General features: G+C 37.7%; 2 protein-coding genes across 2 annotated transcripts in view; both read left to right on the top strand.

Annotated features, from left to right (window-relative positions):
• The window catches only part of LOC109230736 (probable ubiquitin-conjugating enzyme E2 26), a 6,725-nt gene extending 2,705 nt beyond the window's left edge, over positions 1-4,020 (top strand). Inside the window, exons 3-8 of the mRNA XM_019396146.1 lie at positions 1,050-1,145; positions 1,249-2,112; positions 2,194-2,257; positions 2,448-2,587; positions 2,855-3,166; positions 3,359-4,020. Of these exons, the coding sequence (XP_019251691.1) occupies positions 1,050-1,145; positions 1,249-2,112; positions 2,194-2,257; positions 2,448-2,587; positions 2,855-3,166; positions 3,359-3,664 (1,782 nt within the window). The 3' untranslated portion in view covers positions 3,665-4,020. The remainder of the gene's footprint in view (positions 1-1,049; positions 1,146-1,248; positions 2,113-2,193; positions 2,258-2,447; positions 2,588-2,854; positions 3,167-3,358) is intronic.
• On the top strand, positions 5,250-16,183 carry LOC109230735 (non-canonical poly(A) RNA polymerase PAPD5). Its single transcript, XM_019396145.1, has 13 exons — positions 5,250-5,776; positions 6,866-6,978; positions 7,109-7,165; positions 7,718-7,813; positions 7,944-8,014; positions 10,939-10,981; positions 11,076-11,156; positions 11,298-11,357; positions 12,230-12,280; positions 14,002-14,099; positions 14,202-14,250; positions 14,576-14,620; positions 15,139-16,183. The coding sequence occupies exons 1-13, from the start codon at positions 5,425-5,427 to the stop codon at positions 15,580-15,582; spliced, it is 1,560 nt and encodes a 519-aa protein (XP_019251690.1). The 5' UTR covers positions 5,250-5,424; the 3' UTR covers positions 15,583-16,183.

The raw sequence follows: 16,408 nt of genomic DNA, 5'->3' as shown, positions 1-16,408 counted from the left end.
CTCTTGATGGGGTGGAAAAAGTTTTGAGAGCTAATCGTTTGGATTTATTAAATTTTGGTGCACCCACGAAGTTCCTGTTAGCATAGCTGATTGGGGGTCTTTAATGGAAAACCGCATTCTTGTCCAGGCGTTTTAGTTTTTGTGTATCACTTGCATATGGGCAATTTTCACACATCAATAAATTATTACTTTATCAAAATAACGAGAATAAAGTGCGTAGGCATTTTCACTAAGGGTGTAGCCTAACCGTCAATGAAGCTAAATGAACCATGGGAGACCCGAGTTCAAAATCCTAGCAGAGGCAAAAATACTCAAGGTGATTTTTCCTATTTGTCGAAATCTTGGTGGGTAGAGTTAGTTGGTATTTGTGTTGGCGGGAGGTAGTTGGTGGTGGGAGGTAGTAGGTACCAGTAGATTAGTGAGGTGAGCGCGCGTTGGCCCGTGCGCCACCGTTATAAAAGAAGTGCTCAGGTTTCTTACCCTGCCTTCAACATGATCTTGTTGTACGTTCTTTATGATCTTTTATAGAAGTTAATTTGAATTTAGTTTTTCTTTTTAAATGATTAAAAGTTCCTATTTCCTCCCTTAGAAATCTTTTTATATGTATGAATGCCTCTTCATGAAAAAAGAAAATTGAAAAAGGACTAGAGTCCCTCTGATTAGCTAACCCCTCTTTATATCTTTTCTGTGAGTATGTACAGAGGCGGACCCATGTGTATGGGTGAGGGGTCACCGGACCCTGTAAACTTCGGATGAAATTCTGTATATATATACATATATACCTTGAAAATGGTTAATTTAAAGTAGTTGGCACCCTGAACACTAAAAGCCTTTAGGGGGCACTAGTTGAGCAGAATAATGTGTCCTCGTTGCGTAAAAATTCTGGGTTCGCCTCTGAGTATGTATGCTTTTTATTCAAAATTTGCAAGAGATTCTGCTGGAACCTTGGTTCTATTGACAAGACAAGCAATTATTGTTTTCACTTGAATCTTTTTTCCTTGTAACTTTATTGTCGGCTATGATTCTAGTGGTAATGTATTATTTTGTAGGTTATTTGCCATGAAATAATAGATGTTGACGTGGAAGAAGATATCAGCGATGTTAAGCACAGTGAGGGAAATGTAAAATCTAGTGGCAAGGGGAAGGTAATAAGAGGATTGCCAACACAATCTTCTCAAACTACTGGTTCTGTTCATCTTCTATGCTGTTCTTTTGGGGGACTAATTTTGTGAATAACCTCTCTTGCAGGATATATTGGTCGATGTTTCCCTTGGTCATGGTAGTTCAGCTAATAGTGGACCAGTAGATGGGGCTCAGTCTTCAAAGAAGAAGTGCCCTTCAGCATCAGATAATCCAATTACTATAGATGATTATGTTATTGATGAGCACATAGACATGTATTATGATGACTTACTGTATGACGGTGTTATGAAATCACATTTTGATAACATGGATATTCCCCCTGGAGTTGAGGCTCCAATCCCATGGATGCCTTGTCCCGCCGATGGAAAAATGGCATCAAGGAACCAGTCCACTTCATTTAGCAGCTCAACTCTTGTTAGTCAGCCTACACAGTTTGGGCAGTCTTGGTCATCTCTAGGACCTGCTTTAGGCAAAGAGAGACTATTATCCATCGGAAGTTCAAATTTTGAGGGAAAAAGTAGTTCAATGAACTTCTCATCCGGGGCAGAAAAACATTTGTTTTCCCATTGTACAACGAAATTCCATCCATCCCATGCTACAGCTTCTTATGGTTGGGATAACCAATCTACTCCTAGTGCCTTTTATCCCCCAAATTATTCCATGGGATCTCCAGTGCCTGATTGGACGAATTTATTACTTAATCCAGCCACTCAGGTCTCATCAGGATTTACTCATGCGTCAGGGGCTGCAAACTATTTCCCTCAGGAAATGGGTTTTGCACCCTTGAATCCGGGTTTGCTTAAAAGTGCAAAAACTACAGCAAGTCCGTCAATTCCTTTGGGGCCTGCTTCTAAGGGGGAACAACATACAGAATTAGGTGAAACTCTGAAGAAGCTCCGTCTTTTCAAAAAATTTGATACTGTTCAGGATTATACAGACCACCACTATTCTGCTTCTTCAAAAAACCAGGTTAGTTAAACCCAAGTAAGATTCGGAAACTATAATTACTTCTGGCTTCATCTTCTTATTGTATCTTTCACCCTGTTACAGCCTTCTAAGAATTGGGCCAAGAAAATACAGGAGGAATGGAAAATCCTGGAGAAAGATCTGCCTGGTATTACAAGCAAAGTTCCACGTGATGTGTTATGATTTTCTTTTTCATCAAACTTTTGAAATTTAACAATCAAAAGCCTAGAAATACTGTCTAGTATAGTCTTAAAAGCTCAGCCTTCCATGTGTAACTATAACACATGCTTTTGCAATTTTTTCTGACCACTCTCATCTGGTCATCTTTTATTGAGCAGATACAATATTTGTCAGGGTGTATGAAACAAGAATGGATCTGTTGAGGGCAGTTATTAAAGGAGCTGATGGAACTCCATATCATGATGGCCTTTTCTTCTTTGATGTTCTCTTTCCAAGCAACTATCCCAATGTTCCACCGGTATGCATCTTGCTCATGGGCGGAGCCAGGCTGGCGCTGAACCCCCTTCGCCGGAAAATTACACTGTGTATATGAGTTCAAAACTTTTTTATGTATATATTAGCTGTTCAATCCCCTTGATTTTTTCGCGTGTTTACTTTTTCTTTTTTTTAATCTTCTGAATCCCCTTGGTGAAAATCCTGGCTCCGCCACTGAGCTCTCTGAATACTGTACTACTTCATCCTCTTTCGACCTTAAGCCTAACACCTCCCAACCTATTGTTGCCAGCAAGTTCACTACCATTCGTTTGGCCTTCGACTCAATCCTAATTTATATGCTTGTGGAAAAGTCTGCCTGAGTCTTCTCAACACTTGGAGCGGCACAGGGAAGGAGAAATGGATCCCTCGTGAGTCTACCATGCTACAAGTTTTGGTGTCCATACAAGGGCTAATTCTGAATGCAAAGCCCTATTTCAATGAGCCTGGTTGGGCAGGCATGAGCGGGACACCTAAAGGAGAAGCAAGCTCACTGCAGTATAATGAGAGCACTTATATTTTAAATCTTAAAACAATGGTCTTCTCCATGAGGCGTCCGCCAAAGGTATCCTTATTTTCATAAATTGTTTATGTGCCGTGATCATAACGTGCATGAATTGGTGCTCTTAACCATCTAATATCAAATAAGTTTTCTTATGCTGCATGTCATTTATGACTTTTTCTTGACTTTGTAATGGCTTTTTCAACCTTGTGGTTCTACATTAAATACTAATTCCAGTCGTGTCTCTTGCTGCAGCACTTTGAGGATTTTGTAGCAGGGCATTTCGTACAAAGTGCTCTGGATATACTCGTGGCGTGTAAGACATATATGGATGGTGCTCAAGTAGGTAGCCTTGTCAAGGGAGGTGTTCAGGATGTCGATGAGGGTGACAAGAGCTGCTCACCGAGTTTTAAGGCTTCTTTGGCGGGATTTATCAAGACGGTTATAGATGCATTTACTGAGATTGGTGCAAAGGATTGTGAGAAGTTTCTTTACTTGGCGCAATCAGGACCTATCACTAGCTTCCTCAATAAAAAAAGAGGAACTGGCAAGAGAAAATGAGCTATTTCCATGGTTGATCAATGAGAATGATGTATAGGGATGCTGACATTGGATTTTGACTATAGATAGAACTGACTTAATGTTGAACAACTTGTTCAACTTTATTATGGTGCAATTATCGACATAATTGGGTAATATAATGTAAAGTAACCAAATATTCTTTTCTGCATAATCCGTGGCGGGATATGTATAGCTTCATGCTATCCTTCCCTTCAGCTTATTCAGTGTTTTCTTTCTTCTGGTTTTTATGAGTTTGTAGACAGCAAAGGTAGAGCTCTTTAGACCATGATGTATTCATCTGATTTATAATATGTATAGCTCCTATAATTTATACAGGCTTATTCATGGTTTCTTTCTCAGAATTTGTTAACATCAAATATGAAAGTTATTATAGAGTGTTTGCGTTACTCGGACTCTTCGTAAATTCTGCTGAATGCGTGTAGGGTCCTCCAAAAGTTATGCATTTTTGAAGGATCCAACACGAAAAGTTCGAACAACTGTTTAAATTCGAGCCACTTTAGTCCGCTTGTTGCACCATGCAGGGTTCCGAAGTACACTGGCCACATAGTGGGATGGCTAATCTGTATGCAGAATGGTACTAATTATTTATCCTAGAACTAAATCAAATAATGTGTTCTTTAACTTTTAAATATTAAAATGAGAATATGAGGGTGTTTGGCTAAGCTTATAAGCCGGTTAAATTGGCTTATAAATACCTTTTTGGCTTATTTACGTGTCTGGTAAACATCCAAAGTACTTACAAATCAAGTGTTTATAAGCTAAAATCAGCAACCCCCAACTTATGGCTTTTAGATTATAAGCACTTTTAGTTTGACCAAGACTTTTACTAATTTATCCTTAGCAACAATTTTTAATTCACAAAAAAAATTCCAAAATATATTTTCTAACTTTCTCTTACTATATTCGTTGTTCATCCTTTTCTTGAACTTTTTAAATTTAAAATATTTTAATAAAGTTTTAATGGTATTTTAGTCGTATAAACAAAAGAATAATTTATCAGCACTTTTCTACCAAACGCATCAACTGTTTATTACCAATTCAGCATGTCAATCCAAATACATAAATGCTTATTTAAAAAATCAGTTTCAATGCCTAAAAATGCTTTTCAACACTTTAAGCTTATCAACTATTTACAATAAGCTAATCCAAATGGACTCTACATGTTGCTTAATTATCGATATATGTTACATGTATTAATATCCGAATGGGCTCTACATGTTGCTTAATTATCGATATATGTTACATGTACTAATATTAATTAGTTTGGTATAAATATTGCGTGTGTGAATATTTTATCATTATAGCAAACCTCCATCAACGTAAATTAATTCGATTTGTTTTTATTTCCTTTCTTTTTTTATTTTTGAATATTTTTTAATTTGGTAACTTTTTTTATTTTTGAATATTTTTGAATTTGGTATTTGATACTCGTTTTTATAGCCCAAATAAAATTACATTGAAAAGTCTTATTTTGGAAATAAAATACATTCTAAAAAGACGATTTCCAAAGTTCAAACTCGAGAGCTCTCCATTTATATTGTACTAGAACTAGAATTTGCTACTTTGATTTCTATTGCCCCAACCCATAAATAAAAATCAAAGCAAAACCCTAAATTGGATCCGGGGTTTATAATCTACCCGTCAACTTTTTCGACCGTATCAAAATACCCCACTAAAACAGTCCAACTTAATTCCCCGACCGTACACTACGCGCGGCACATTGTGCGGTTCACTAACCAATGGAGGTTGAGGGCATTTTGTACGAAACTCTTAGCCCTCTCTCCGCCACCACTAACTCCACCACCGACCACCCACCTCCGTCGTCATCCGACGAACATGAACCTTACCTCGTATTCCGCAACGAAATTTCTCTATCTAGTCTCCAATGTCCCTCACCGGAAACCGCCGCGGTCGATTACTTCTCACTCGACCTCGACGGTGACGCCGCCGAGCTGAATAACGGTTCCGTTTCGACGCCGGCGTCAGCTGCTGCTACTCCGTTGCCGGTTAAGGAAACAGCGAGAGGACTTGAAGGCAATTGGTTTCGTGCTAATTGTCGGTTTAAGAGTCCTATGCTTCAGCTTCATAAGGGTATTGCGACGTCGTTTTTAGTTCTCGCAACTCTGTTTCAGTTTTTCTCGATTTTGCTTTTCAAACTAGGCTTTTAATTGTCTCGTTAATGTCTTCTGGTTGTGATTAATCTATAATCAAGCCTCAACTGAAATATGATTTTAAAGAATGAATAAGCTCACGCAAACACATATATATGTGTGTGTATGTGTATATCTATGCATGTGTATAACATTCTCTTTAGTTTACAAGTAACTTTGCTCCAAACCTTGTAATTTGTAAATTCATTGAATATGTACAAATTAGTAATCTAGAACCCAATAACTTTAAAGGACTAGAATCCCAAACCCATAAGCTTAAAATTCTGACTCTCCTCTTGATTCCTCTTCTAGAAGCAGTGCAATTAAATGTGCTTTGTATATGTGTCGATCATGGATGTATGCCTGTACTGTTCACACGCATGTGTTTTTCTGTGCATATTTTTTTTTTTGATGATGCTGGTATCCGGTTAGCCTGGGTCCACCTCGACTATTCCATATGGTTTCTGCCTCTCACCAACACTGGTGCCGGGAGGGCAGATGCAACATATGGTACGGGTTTGGCAGTTTAGCCCGGACCCCATATATGTGTTTGAGAAATCCTTTACGTATAATAAACTAGAACCCAGTAACATGAATGGGCTGTGGGTTCGGTGGCAAGCGCAAGGTCCCTCAAAACTCATAAACTTCAAATCCTAAATCCGCCTTTGGGTATCGGGTAACTCTGCTAGATAAGGCTATCTAGGCATAGGCATGTGGGAAGAAATCACCTAAGTATCTTTTGCCTCCGCTAGAATTTGAACATGAGACCTCATGGTCCTCCTTCCACTTCATTGACCACTAGACCACACCCCTTGGATAAAAGTTTAATTGTGTGCATGCATATTTGCCGAGGGTCTATTGGACCCTCCCCTCTCCAGACCCCCACGTGTGGGATTACACTGGGCAATCCCACACTGGGCTTCTTGTTGTTGTTGTGTGCATGCATATTTATGTACACATATTTATATACTACTACATATTTTTCAACTAGAAGCTGTGCAGCTAAATTTGCTGTGTGCTATATTTGCAGAGATAATAGATTTTTGTGAGTTTTTATCACCTACACCTGAGGAGCAAGCATCTCGTAATGCAGCCATAGAATGCGTTTTTGATGTTATCAGATATATCTGGCCCAACTGCAAGGTCTGTTCTCACGATTCCTGTTCTCCTCCCATCAGTATATAGCACATTATATCTGTGATGTACAGAAGCAGATTGATTTACTCTGTTGAAGTTCGTTGTTTTAATTTATCATTCTTATTCCTTTTTCCAGCCAGAAGTCTTCGGATCATTCAAGACAGGGTTATATCTTCCCACTAGTGATGTTGATGTAAGCTTACTCTGCTTATTTTTCAAGTAAATTTGAGATTTCCTTTCTTGGTAAAAAGATATTTTTCCTTAAAATTTCTCACTGAAGTGCTGCTACTTCTGCCTAAAGTTGAGTTAATAGAATCCTAACTTTAACAACAATAACAGTACCCCTCAATATCTTTTTATCCCCCCCAAAGAAAAGTTACAACAGCAACAACAACTACCCCTCAATACTGTACTGGTTGGGTTCCAAATCCTCCACATGACATGCAACAAAAAGCATCATGCTAACCTGGACATCCTGTACTCGACCACTTATTCTGTGATGTGAAACCTGTAAAGGCTGTTGTACCCAATTAAGGAGCATGTGCTTTTAAATGAGAAACGTAATTAGTTGTTTATTGAAAAAATAGTTATGGAGCGTGATACTGCTCTGTGGTGGTTACCGTGTTATGAATGAATCTTTCCATTCACAGTCATTAGACATATATGACTTGTTGGCTGATTGTGGTGTGGAAACAATAATGGTCGAAGTTAAAATTAACGTGTTGAGCTACTCTTTGATATACAGCTGGTGATTTTAGGGTCAGATATTAGAAGTCCTCAACTTGGGTTACAGGCTCTTTCCAGGGCTCTCTCACAAAAAGGAGTTGCAAAGAAGATACAGGTTCATGACATGACCCTATGATCTCTCAATGAGGAACATTTTCTTTCATTTCCCCCCTCCCCCAACCTTGTGAAAGGTTTCTGCGAAGAGAACTTACAATCTGGATTTTTCATGTGCTTTTCCAAATTAGGTGATATCAAAGGCTCGTGTGCCAATAATCAAATTTGTGGAGAAGAAAAGTGGCATTTCATTTGATATAAGGTTTGATTATGTACAACTTTTATGGGATTCTGACAATACTATTGCAAGTTTGTAGAAGATAGTTCATATTTTTTATGTTTATTTGTGTCTTTATCCTGAAATGTAGCTAAATAAAACCATGTTTTGAATTGGCGAGAACTTCTTCCATTTAGTCTCTTGCTGCAAATTTCTTGCCCCTACTTGGTGGTCATTTGGATAGTGTGGACCCAGGGGAGCTTGATTTGTGCTTTTCGGCTTTTCCGTTCATGATTTCAGTTTCTTATCTAATGGAAATAATTCCACAGATTTTATTATGTAATTTATTTTTGTATTTTGGGATAATCCTTTATCTTGTGTTCCTCTTTTGTTTGAGTTTCTTGCTTGGTGCATGTGATTGTCAATTTGTTCATATTAGTTTAGACTTTATTATCTTAATGAGCTAATCTGTGCTTCTTGAAAGTTAGAGAAAAAACCTATGACAACCCACTCCTCATCCTAGGTAACTGGAAATCGCTTTGGGACATACCTCATTATTTTTAGCTGCTTCCTCTAAAGGCCGGGCCAACCGTTTACTATGCAAACAAGACTACCAACCTTTTGAACTCATTTGACTAAGATTGAGGCGGCCCATCTTCCAAACCCTACAATATGACCGTAGCCTAGGTGTTAGGAATTTGTATATTGGCAGTTTTGGCACAAATTTTAGAGCTGGTTAGATGGTGGTGGGAGATGTTGTGCGCTTTTTTTTTTCAATAATAATAATAGTAATAATAATAATAATAGTAATAATAATAATAATAGCAGTAGTAGTAGTAGTAGTAGTAGTAGCAATTGACGAAATGGATGAGAAAGTTCCTTACTACTTATTGTTGGGAACTTCCATAATATCTAAGATTTGGCTACTTATAGATTGGTGAAGAGAAATGGTAAACATGCATAATGCACACTCTTCATAGAATTAGAGACAATTGGGCAATGTCAATTCCTACCTTTGCAATTATTGAGTCAAATGGTGTACTTGGTAACCGTCATAGTGATATTTAGTTTCATTTTCCCGCGCAAGTGGTATTCCAATGGTCACTGACATTTTGTCAGATGCCAGAAAATGACTGCAGAAGTTCTGTTAATAAGTTAAAGTTCATCGTGCACGGCCTAAAGAGCAAAGGTACTTAGAATGGGGAGATTCGTAGCAAAAAATTATGGAGCAAAAGTGGGAAGCCTTGGCGCGTTGAGAAGAAAATGCAAGTTAGGAGGATAGAGAAAGAGCGGAAGGTGGAAGACCAAGTAGTACTGCTTGAGATGTGACAGTGTGAATAAGATCAGAAAAAAACGGTGTTGCTGCTCCTTCTCTTGGCTGTAGTGTGGCCTTCCCAAATTTAAGGCAAACCCTAGCACGCTATATATACTCCTCTTTTGTTAATGCCAGGAACCTAACCAGAAAATCAAAATTCCTTAACCCTTAAAACCAAAAATGACTGAAAAGCACAAGTTAAAGAAAGAAAGAAAGAAAGAAAGAAAGAACCAAACAGATGAAAACTTTGGTCAGTCGATTTACTTGGTATAAACTGAATAATGCACACCTCTGGGAGAGGATATATTTTGATGAAGAAGTGGGTGGTATTGGGCAGTGTTATAAAAAGCGTGCGCTTCTCGCTTAAAGCGCAGAAGCGACGCGAGGCGACGGCATAGCGCTTTTCTGCCCTAAAGCGCGACTCACATAAAAAAGCGCTCGCTTTACCCTAAAAAGCGAGAAGCGAGGCGATGAAAAAGCGCAAAAAAGCGTGCTTAAGCGAGGGTAAGGCATCTGCTAGGGTTTTTTTAAAAAAATTTTGCAAATACACTTACGCGAACACTCTGCTGCAAGCAACGACGGGTAATAGACTTGAGCCTTGGGGTTTGCTCCCTTTCAAGGTCTCAAGTTCGAAACCCACTGGGTGCAAACAATTTCTGAGGGCCATCGGACTGGGTAAAACCTGAATTAACCGTGGTGCACTTCTTTATCAAAAAAAAAAATTAACCGTGGTGCACTTGCGGGAAACTCCTTGCCGAGGGCCTGTGCAACCCCGGGATTAGTCGGGTCTCTTAGAGACTCGGACACCCAGTGCAAATCAAAAAAAGAAAAAAAGTTTCTTCTTCTCTTCTTCTTCTTCTTCTCTTCTTCTCTTCCTCTTCTGATTTTCTTTAGTTCACTGTTCGTTACCTTTTTTTCTTCTTCTTTCTATTTTTTTCAGTTTTTTCTTGCTCTGTTCTTGCCCTAACATATGCTCTGTTCTTCTGCCCTAATTTAGGATGTTGCTCCTTTTGTGATTTTGTTTTGCATTTGCTTAATATGTTATGACTTTTGAGGATTATTCACTATCTAGTTTTAGTATCTATTATTTACTTCTTGATTTAAGAATTGAAACATTTGCTTAATATGTTATTTTTATTGAGTTCTTGGCCATTTATCTATGCCTATTTAATTTTTTTTAATTTATGTGTTAAATTGCGCTTCACATGAAAAAAGCGCGCGCTTCGCTTCGCGCTTCTCGCTTCGGTGAAGCGAGGCCTCCTCGTTTTTTTCCGCTTCTTGCTCTCCAAAACACTGGTATTGGGAAGAAATGGAGGCTAAATTTCTGTCGGAGTTGCTCGTTCCATCAGTGAAGTTACTGTCATGGCTCATCTCAATAAAATAAGGGTTTACTAAGAATAGTCCCTTATAAAAAAGGTTTAGTAAGCTAATTGGGATAGTACTCTGATTTACTATCGAATTAGCCCAACTGCTTTTTTTAGTTGGTTGAGATGACTTGGACATGGTAGAGTACGGTGACTTGAGGGAAGAATTGAGTTTGTATTTTGAAGATAAGTTTCTTATGGGTTGACAAAAAGGGGTCTTCATATCACTTGCTATAGCATATCGTTATTTAGCTAACTTCTTACTACTAATTTTCTGTTTTTGACCACAGTTTTGATGTGGAAAATGGACCCAGAGCTGCTGAATTTATTAAGGTTTGTGCTGATGTATCCACTTGCTGAACAGTGAAAATCTACTGATGTAGAAACTAACTGCATCTGATGTTACTGTGTTTGCAAACCTTTATAGGATGCTATGTCTAACTGGCCCCCTCTACGACCATTATGTTTGATTTTGAAAGTGTTCTTGCAACAGAGAGAGTTAAATGAGGTACGACATTCTTAATATCTTCTAATATATCCAAGTTGCTAACTGTCGGTGGAGACATGCTTAAAAAGCATGTTAAGGTTACTTGCTGATGATAATGTTTAGATCTTTTCTGCTTTGACTTATGGTCTTCTTTTATTGCAGGTTTATACTGGTGGGATTGGTTCCTATGCGCTGCTTGTGATGCTCATAGCAATGTTGCAGGTGAATAAACTCAGTCACATGCTCTTATAGTTTGAATGGTAAATTACGACTGGTCACATATTAATGTCTAAAATTGGACTTATGGTCTCACAAGTAGTTAGTTGAGTGAAATAGTGGTTTGAATAAGTGAAGAATTAGTTTCACGGCAGTCCTCTAATACACTTAGAAAAAGACCCTCTTGTCACTGTTACACTTTATGTTTCACTGGTGTTATATCCTTTCTCAACTGTGCCAACCCTTGCTTTTCACTTGCAAAATGCCTGTGGCAGTACTGGTCTGTTACAAATGAAACAAAGATGGAAATTCCATCTGGGATTGAAGGAGTATGGATTAAAACACTTTTCTGAAATGAGGAAACTCAAGCATGTTGTCTTTATTTGATCAATTAGTATTGGCCTTTTTCTTCCCCAGTCAGTTTGGCATTAAGGTTTGAAGAACTTATTGTGTTTTCTATTAGACATAGGTTGAGATGGAAAAAAAACTGAGAACTGAGGTACCATGGAATTCTGCTGTGAGTCCTGTTTCCTTTGCATCTGATACTTCATCCATCTGGAAAGGTTGTCTTGTTTTCTGTTTTGGTTAGATCAAATATGTATTGTTCATCACTTCAGTATTAACTACTTTTGAAGTCTTTAAGTGAAATCATTTTCCGGAAAATAAATATTTTTTTTAGTGGAACCACCCTGAAAAAAGAAGAGGAAAAGAATCGAGACTTACGAGCGTACCACTATTTGATACTTAAGAATTAACTTTACTCCCTGTGGGGTATTATTGTGATGTGCTGGTTTGTATGTAAAATTAGTTGTCACCAATGTGTTTTGTGTTTTACCTTGTTCTGATTATTTGGCCATGCTATGTAATTCCTTTGCCAGAATCATCGAAATGGTCAAGCTTCTCCGGAACAGAATTTGGGAATTCTTTTGGTATGTCTCCTTCGAAGTTGTATTACTTGAAGATTTTCAATGAAATCAATGCTGTACCTAACATGACCCAACAATGTTCTTGTCTTTGAAAGAGAATGGTTAAGAAAGATAGCGTACTGCTGGTGGGAGAACGGATAAAAGAATCAAAACTGTAGTTTCTTAGAGGGGCAAAAGAGAGAAATCCTTAAAAGAGATAATTTAGCAAACAAATGTCTTTCAAAGCCTAAGGCAAAGTTTCTCTAGTGATTAACTTCTTCTTAATACAAAGCCATATCAGCTGTATGAGAGCATGCCTGTGCGGAACTTCTAAACCATATTGAAAAGGTGTTAGCTTTATATGTTCCTTGCTAATACACAAATCTTCTCTCTTCCTTGTCACAAAAAAAAAATCTCTTATTTCTTTTTAAAGAGATGAACACAAGTCTTCTCTCTTAAAGTTCCAATGTGATAATTCACGGTTGTCATGTTTAACCACGACTGCGACTGACCTTTCTTCTCAGCTATCTCTCTCAAAAACTCCATGGACAATTTTACTCACCTATTATATGCTTTATATGTTCCTTGCTAATACACAAATCTTCTCTCTTCCTTATCACCAAAAAAAAAAAAAAATTCTCTTCTTTTTAAGATATGAAACAAATCTTCTCTCTTAATGTTCCAATGTGATAATTCACGGTTGTCATGTTCAACCACGACTGCTGTTGACCTTTCTCCTCAGTTATCTCTCTCAAAAACTCCATGGACAATTTCACTCACCTATTATATCAGTTCAAAATCATCAAGCAATTGTGTTGTTTTTAAAGACTACCAAAGAGGATTGAGAGAGATCCAAACTGACTGTGTTATCTTTGCATGGAGAACATCATAAGTAGTGCGGAAGTTTAAACTGGATTTTTGCTTTCCGTAAGAGCCTCCCTTCCAGATGAGTTTATGATATATCTGAAATTTCCTACTAGCTTCTTGGATTTTAGCTTGAACCTTGTTTGTTTTATGTTTTACTAGAAGAAGTGTATTTTTTTTTTTTTTGATGAAGGCTAGAAGAAGTGCTATTGACTTGCTATTAATTTCTTTTGATCCAATTGTTAACACGATTATTGCCATCAGGAAGAAAAACATTTTGACTCTACTGCCAACTAATACAGGCGAGTGGTGGGGACAAAATTTTACCTTGACTCATCTCCAAATCTTAGTTTGTCTGGGACTGGGAGAACTAAAAGAAATACTTTTTTTTTAATCAGGAACTAAAAAGAAATACTTAATGGGTAGTTCAAGCAGATTCTTGGAGGAACAATACAAAGATAAAACCAAAGCCATATCACTTGCATTTGTAGGAGAAAGAGTATGAATGCTAATTGTTATCAGTCTAGGATGTCTAGTTCTTGCCACTTGAAAGGTCTCTAAAGGAAGTTTCCATTTCTCAAAAGCAATCAAGAGAAAGGGAAGGTTGTAACTTTTGTGCGGTGCAGGTTGTGCATTTTGTCCTGTCCTGTGCTCACTTCTTTCCTTCTTAATCTTTGATTCCAGAACTAATTATTTAGCTGAGCGACGACCTTTTGTACAGTTCCTCCTTGCCTGCTATTTCTGTTTGCTTCCATTCCTTCTCCTTTCCCTTCTTTTCTGCTAGTTCAGCATATTTGGACTTTTTAAAGGCAAAAACCTTCCTACGGGTTTATATTATTCAGGGTAAGCTGCTCACATTTGTTCATATGTTGTTGATTTAGGTTAGTTTCTTTGATATTTATGGACGCAAATTAAATACATCAGATGTTGGTGTATCTTGTAATGGAGAAGGTACCTTCTTCCTGAAGAGTAGCAAAGGGTATGAAATTTTGATATATAGTTAGATATTTCTGTGTTTTGCTTTAAGTTGTCAAAATATATCCGTTGGTTAATTTTACTTTGTTGCCTTTTTGTTCTTCAGGTTCTCAATTAAAGGGAAGCAATCTCTTATTTCTATTGAGGATCCACAGGTTACCTCTTATATCTTTGCCTTTCACATTTCCATATGGTCTATTTGAATATCACAGAGTACATCCATGAGCCAACATTGTTATCTCTGTTCTTCCTTCTTTCTTTTCCTAATTTTTTTTATATTTTAGTTATATATATTCTATTTAATTTTGTGCTTTTTAAGCTTGACTATGGTGTCAGTTATTTCCGTTGGTTTTGTTCATTTTGTTTTTGTACAGTTATTTGGTGTGTACATTAGAAACAAAGTACTCACCAACTTTTTCTTTTGAAGGTTGCGTTCAGTATAAACAAAGTACTAAACTAGGTGTTTTCTTGTGATTGCAGACACCAGAAAATGATATTGGAAAGAGCTCCTTCAATTATTTTCAGGTACATTCCACATGATTCCAGAATCTGCTCATCGTTTTAATTCATTTTCAGTCAAAATCATATTAGAGGCAATGCACCAAATCAATAAGACTGCTTAAGTTTTGTTGGGCGATATAAGAAGCTGCTTTGTCTGGCAAATATATATGAGTTTCAGTAATTGTGAAAAGTAGGCATGTTTCCGTTGTCGTGAACATTGGGTATTTAACAGGCAGCTTATTGTCAAACAGCATGTATTATCGTTTAGGTTTATCTTAGCTGTTCGATACACTTGGCAATTCCAAGCATCCAAGTTTGAAATATAAGTTTAGATTGCATGTAGATCCGAATTTTGATGTGATCCTTTCGTACGCGTGCTCAGCTTTTGTGTATAAAAACTGGAAATCATAGAGTTTATTACCTACCCCAATCAAGAAGACTCTAGGTCTCTATTGTTTTTGTTATTTACTTGTTTGCATGGTCCTCTTGCTTCTTGCCTCCTCTGGAGCTGCACTCTGAGGTTCTTGTTCGTATTGGTGCAGGTCAGATCTGCTTTTGCGATGGCTTTCACGACATTGACCAATGCAAAAGCCATATTTGGCCTTGGTCCCAACAGGAGTATTCTTGGCACAATAATTAGACCAGATGAAATACTAGTGGAAAGGAAAGGGGGATCCAATGGGGAAGTGACTTTTACTAACTTGCTACCAGGCGCTGGGGAGGGACTGCAGCAGTATACCGACCAGCAGGAAATCTATTGTAACTGGCGGTTAAATGATGACGATGAAGAAGCACTCCCTCGAGGAAATGGGATTGCAGAGGATGGTGGAGCACAGTCCTCAGGAAAGAAGAGGAAATCGTCAAAGGAAAAAAAATCGGCTAAGAAGGTGAAAGAAAATGGGGAGAGTAGTAATGCTAGAGATGAAGGGAATTCCTCGAGGAAAGAGAAAAGTTCGAAGAAGCATTGGAAACATAATAGATGGTGATAAGACGGCAGCAATGTTTATTTGTAATGGTAAGAGTTCATCTACTGGGATGCCTCTACATGATATTTAACCTGCATCAAATGGTCAGATCATGAGGAACCTTGCTGTAATTTTACTGATGTATCGCTGGAGATGCCCATCTGTAAAGCATAACTCCATTTGGGTTGCCAAGATACCTGTTTTCTCTGGTGGACAGAATGGCAGTATTCATCTTTAGCTAGTTTCTATGGTAGCTACAATGTTGACGAGTGCACTACCGAATCAGGTTCAAGTGCGTTGGAGAATTCACATTGCACAGAAGTTTTGATACAAAGTAGTGAAGATCATCTTCGGTGTTGTAACATGCCAGTTTTGACAAGAGTGAACTGCTGTTGTAATTTGGGGAAAATAAATCTGCTATTGTAAGACTATTCTTTTTAGTTTGAAGATAAGAGACTGCTTGTTAGTTAATGAATTCCTAAAAAACAAATATGTGCCGAATGTAGTTTGAGAGAGATTGTGGATGGGTACAGTGTTTTACGCAGTTGTGCCCGGAAGTATCTCGAAAGCACAATTTGATGAAATGCAGATATATCCTGGGCTTTTCATTGGTATTTTTGAAGGGAAACTTACACAAATGTCCCAAATAATTCTCAACTTACCAACCTCTAGCCATTAGTCATAGACTTATCAAAACTAGCCAACAAAAATTGAAAAACCAAATAATAGGGTTCTTTATCACATGCAAAAATCACCTTTCATATTTTTAAGTGTGATTAGCAACATTAGATACAAGACGGAAAGAAAATTTCATGGATGGGGTAGCAAATAAGGTGATGAAATACAA

Source organism: Nicotiana attenuata, chromosome 8 (genome assembly GCF_001879085.1).
Source record: "Nicotiana attenuata strain UT chromosome 8, NIATTr2, whole genome shotgun sequence".
NCBI classification, from domain to species: Eukaryota; Viridiplantae; Streptophyta; class Magnoliopsida; order Solanales; family Solanaceae; genus Nicotiana; species Nicotiana attenuata.
Note: the sequence above shows the minus strand (reverse complement) of the source record. Positions and strands in the feature narration are given on the sequence as shown.

What these genes read in the sequence shown, in the direction of transcription:
- LOC109230735 (XM_019396145.1), top strand. Translation starts at nt 5,425, where the DNA reads ATGGAGGTTGAGGGCATTTTGTACGAAACTCTTAGCCCTCTCTCCGCC. An exon ending in ATATCTGGCCCAACTGCAAG is followed by an intron (nt 6,979 to 7,108) that starts GTCTGTTCTCAC and finishes TCCTTTTTCCAG; the next exon opens with CCAGAAGTCTTCGGATCATT. An exon ending in AACAGAGAGAGTTAAATGAG is followed by an intron (nt 11,157 to 11,297) that starts GTACGACATTCT and finishes CTTTTATTGCAG; the next exon opens with GTTTATACTGGTGGGATTGG.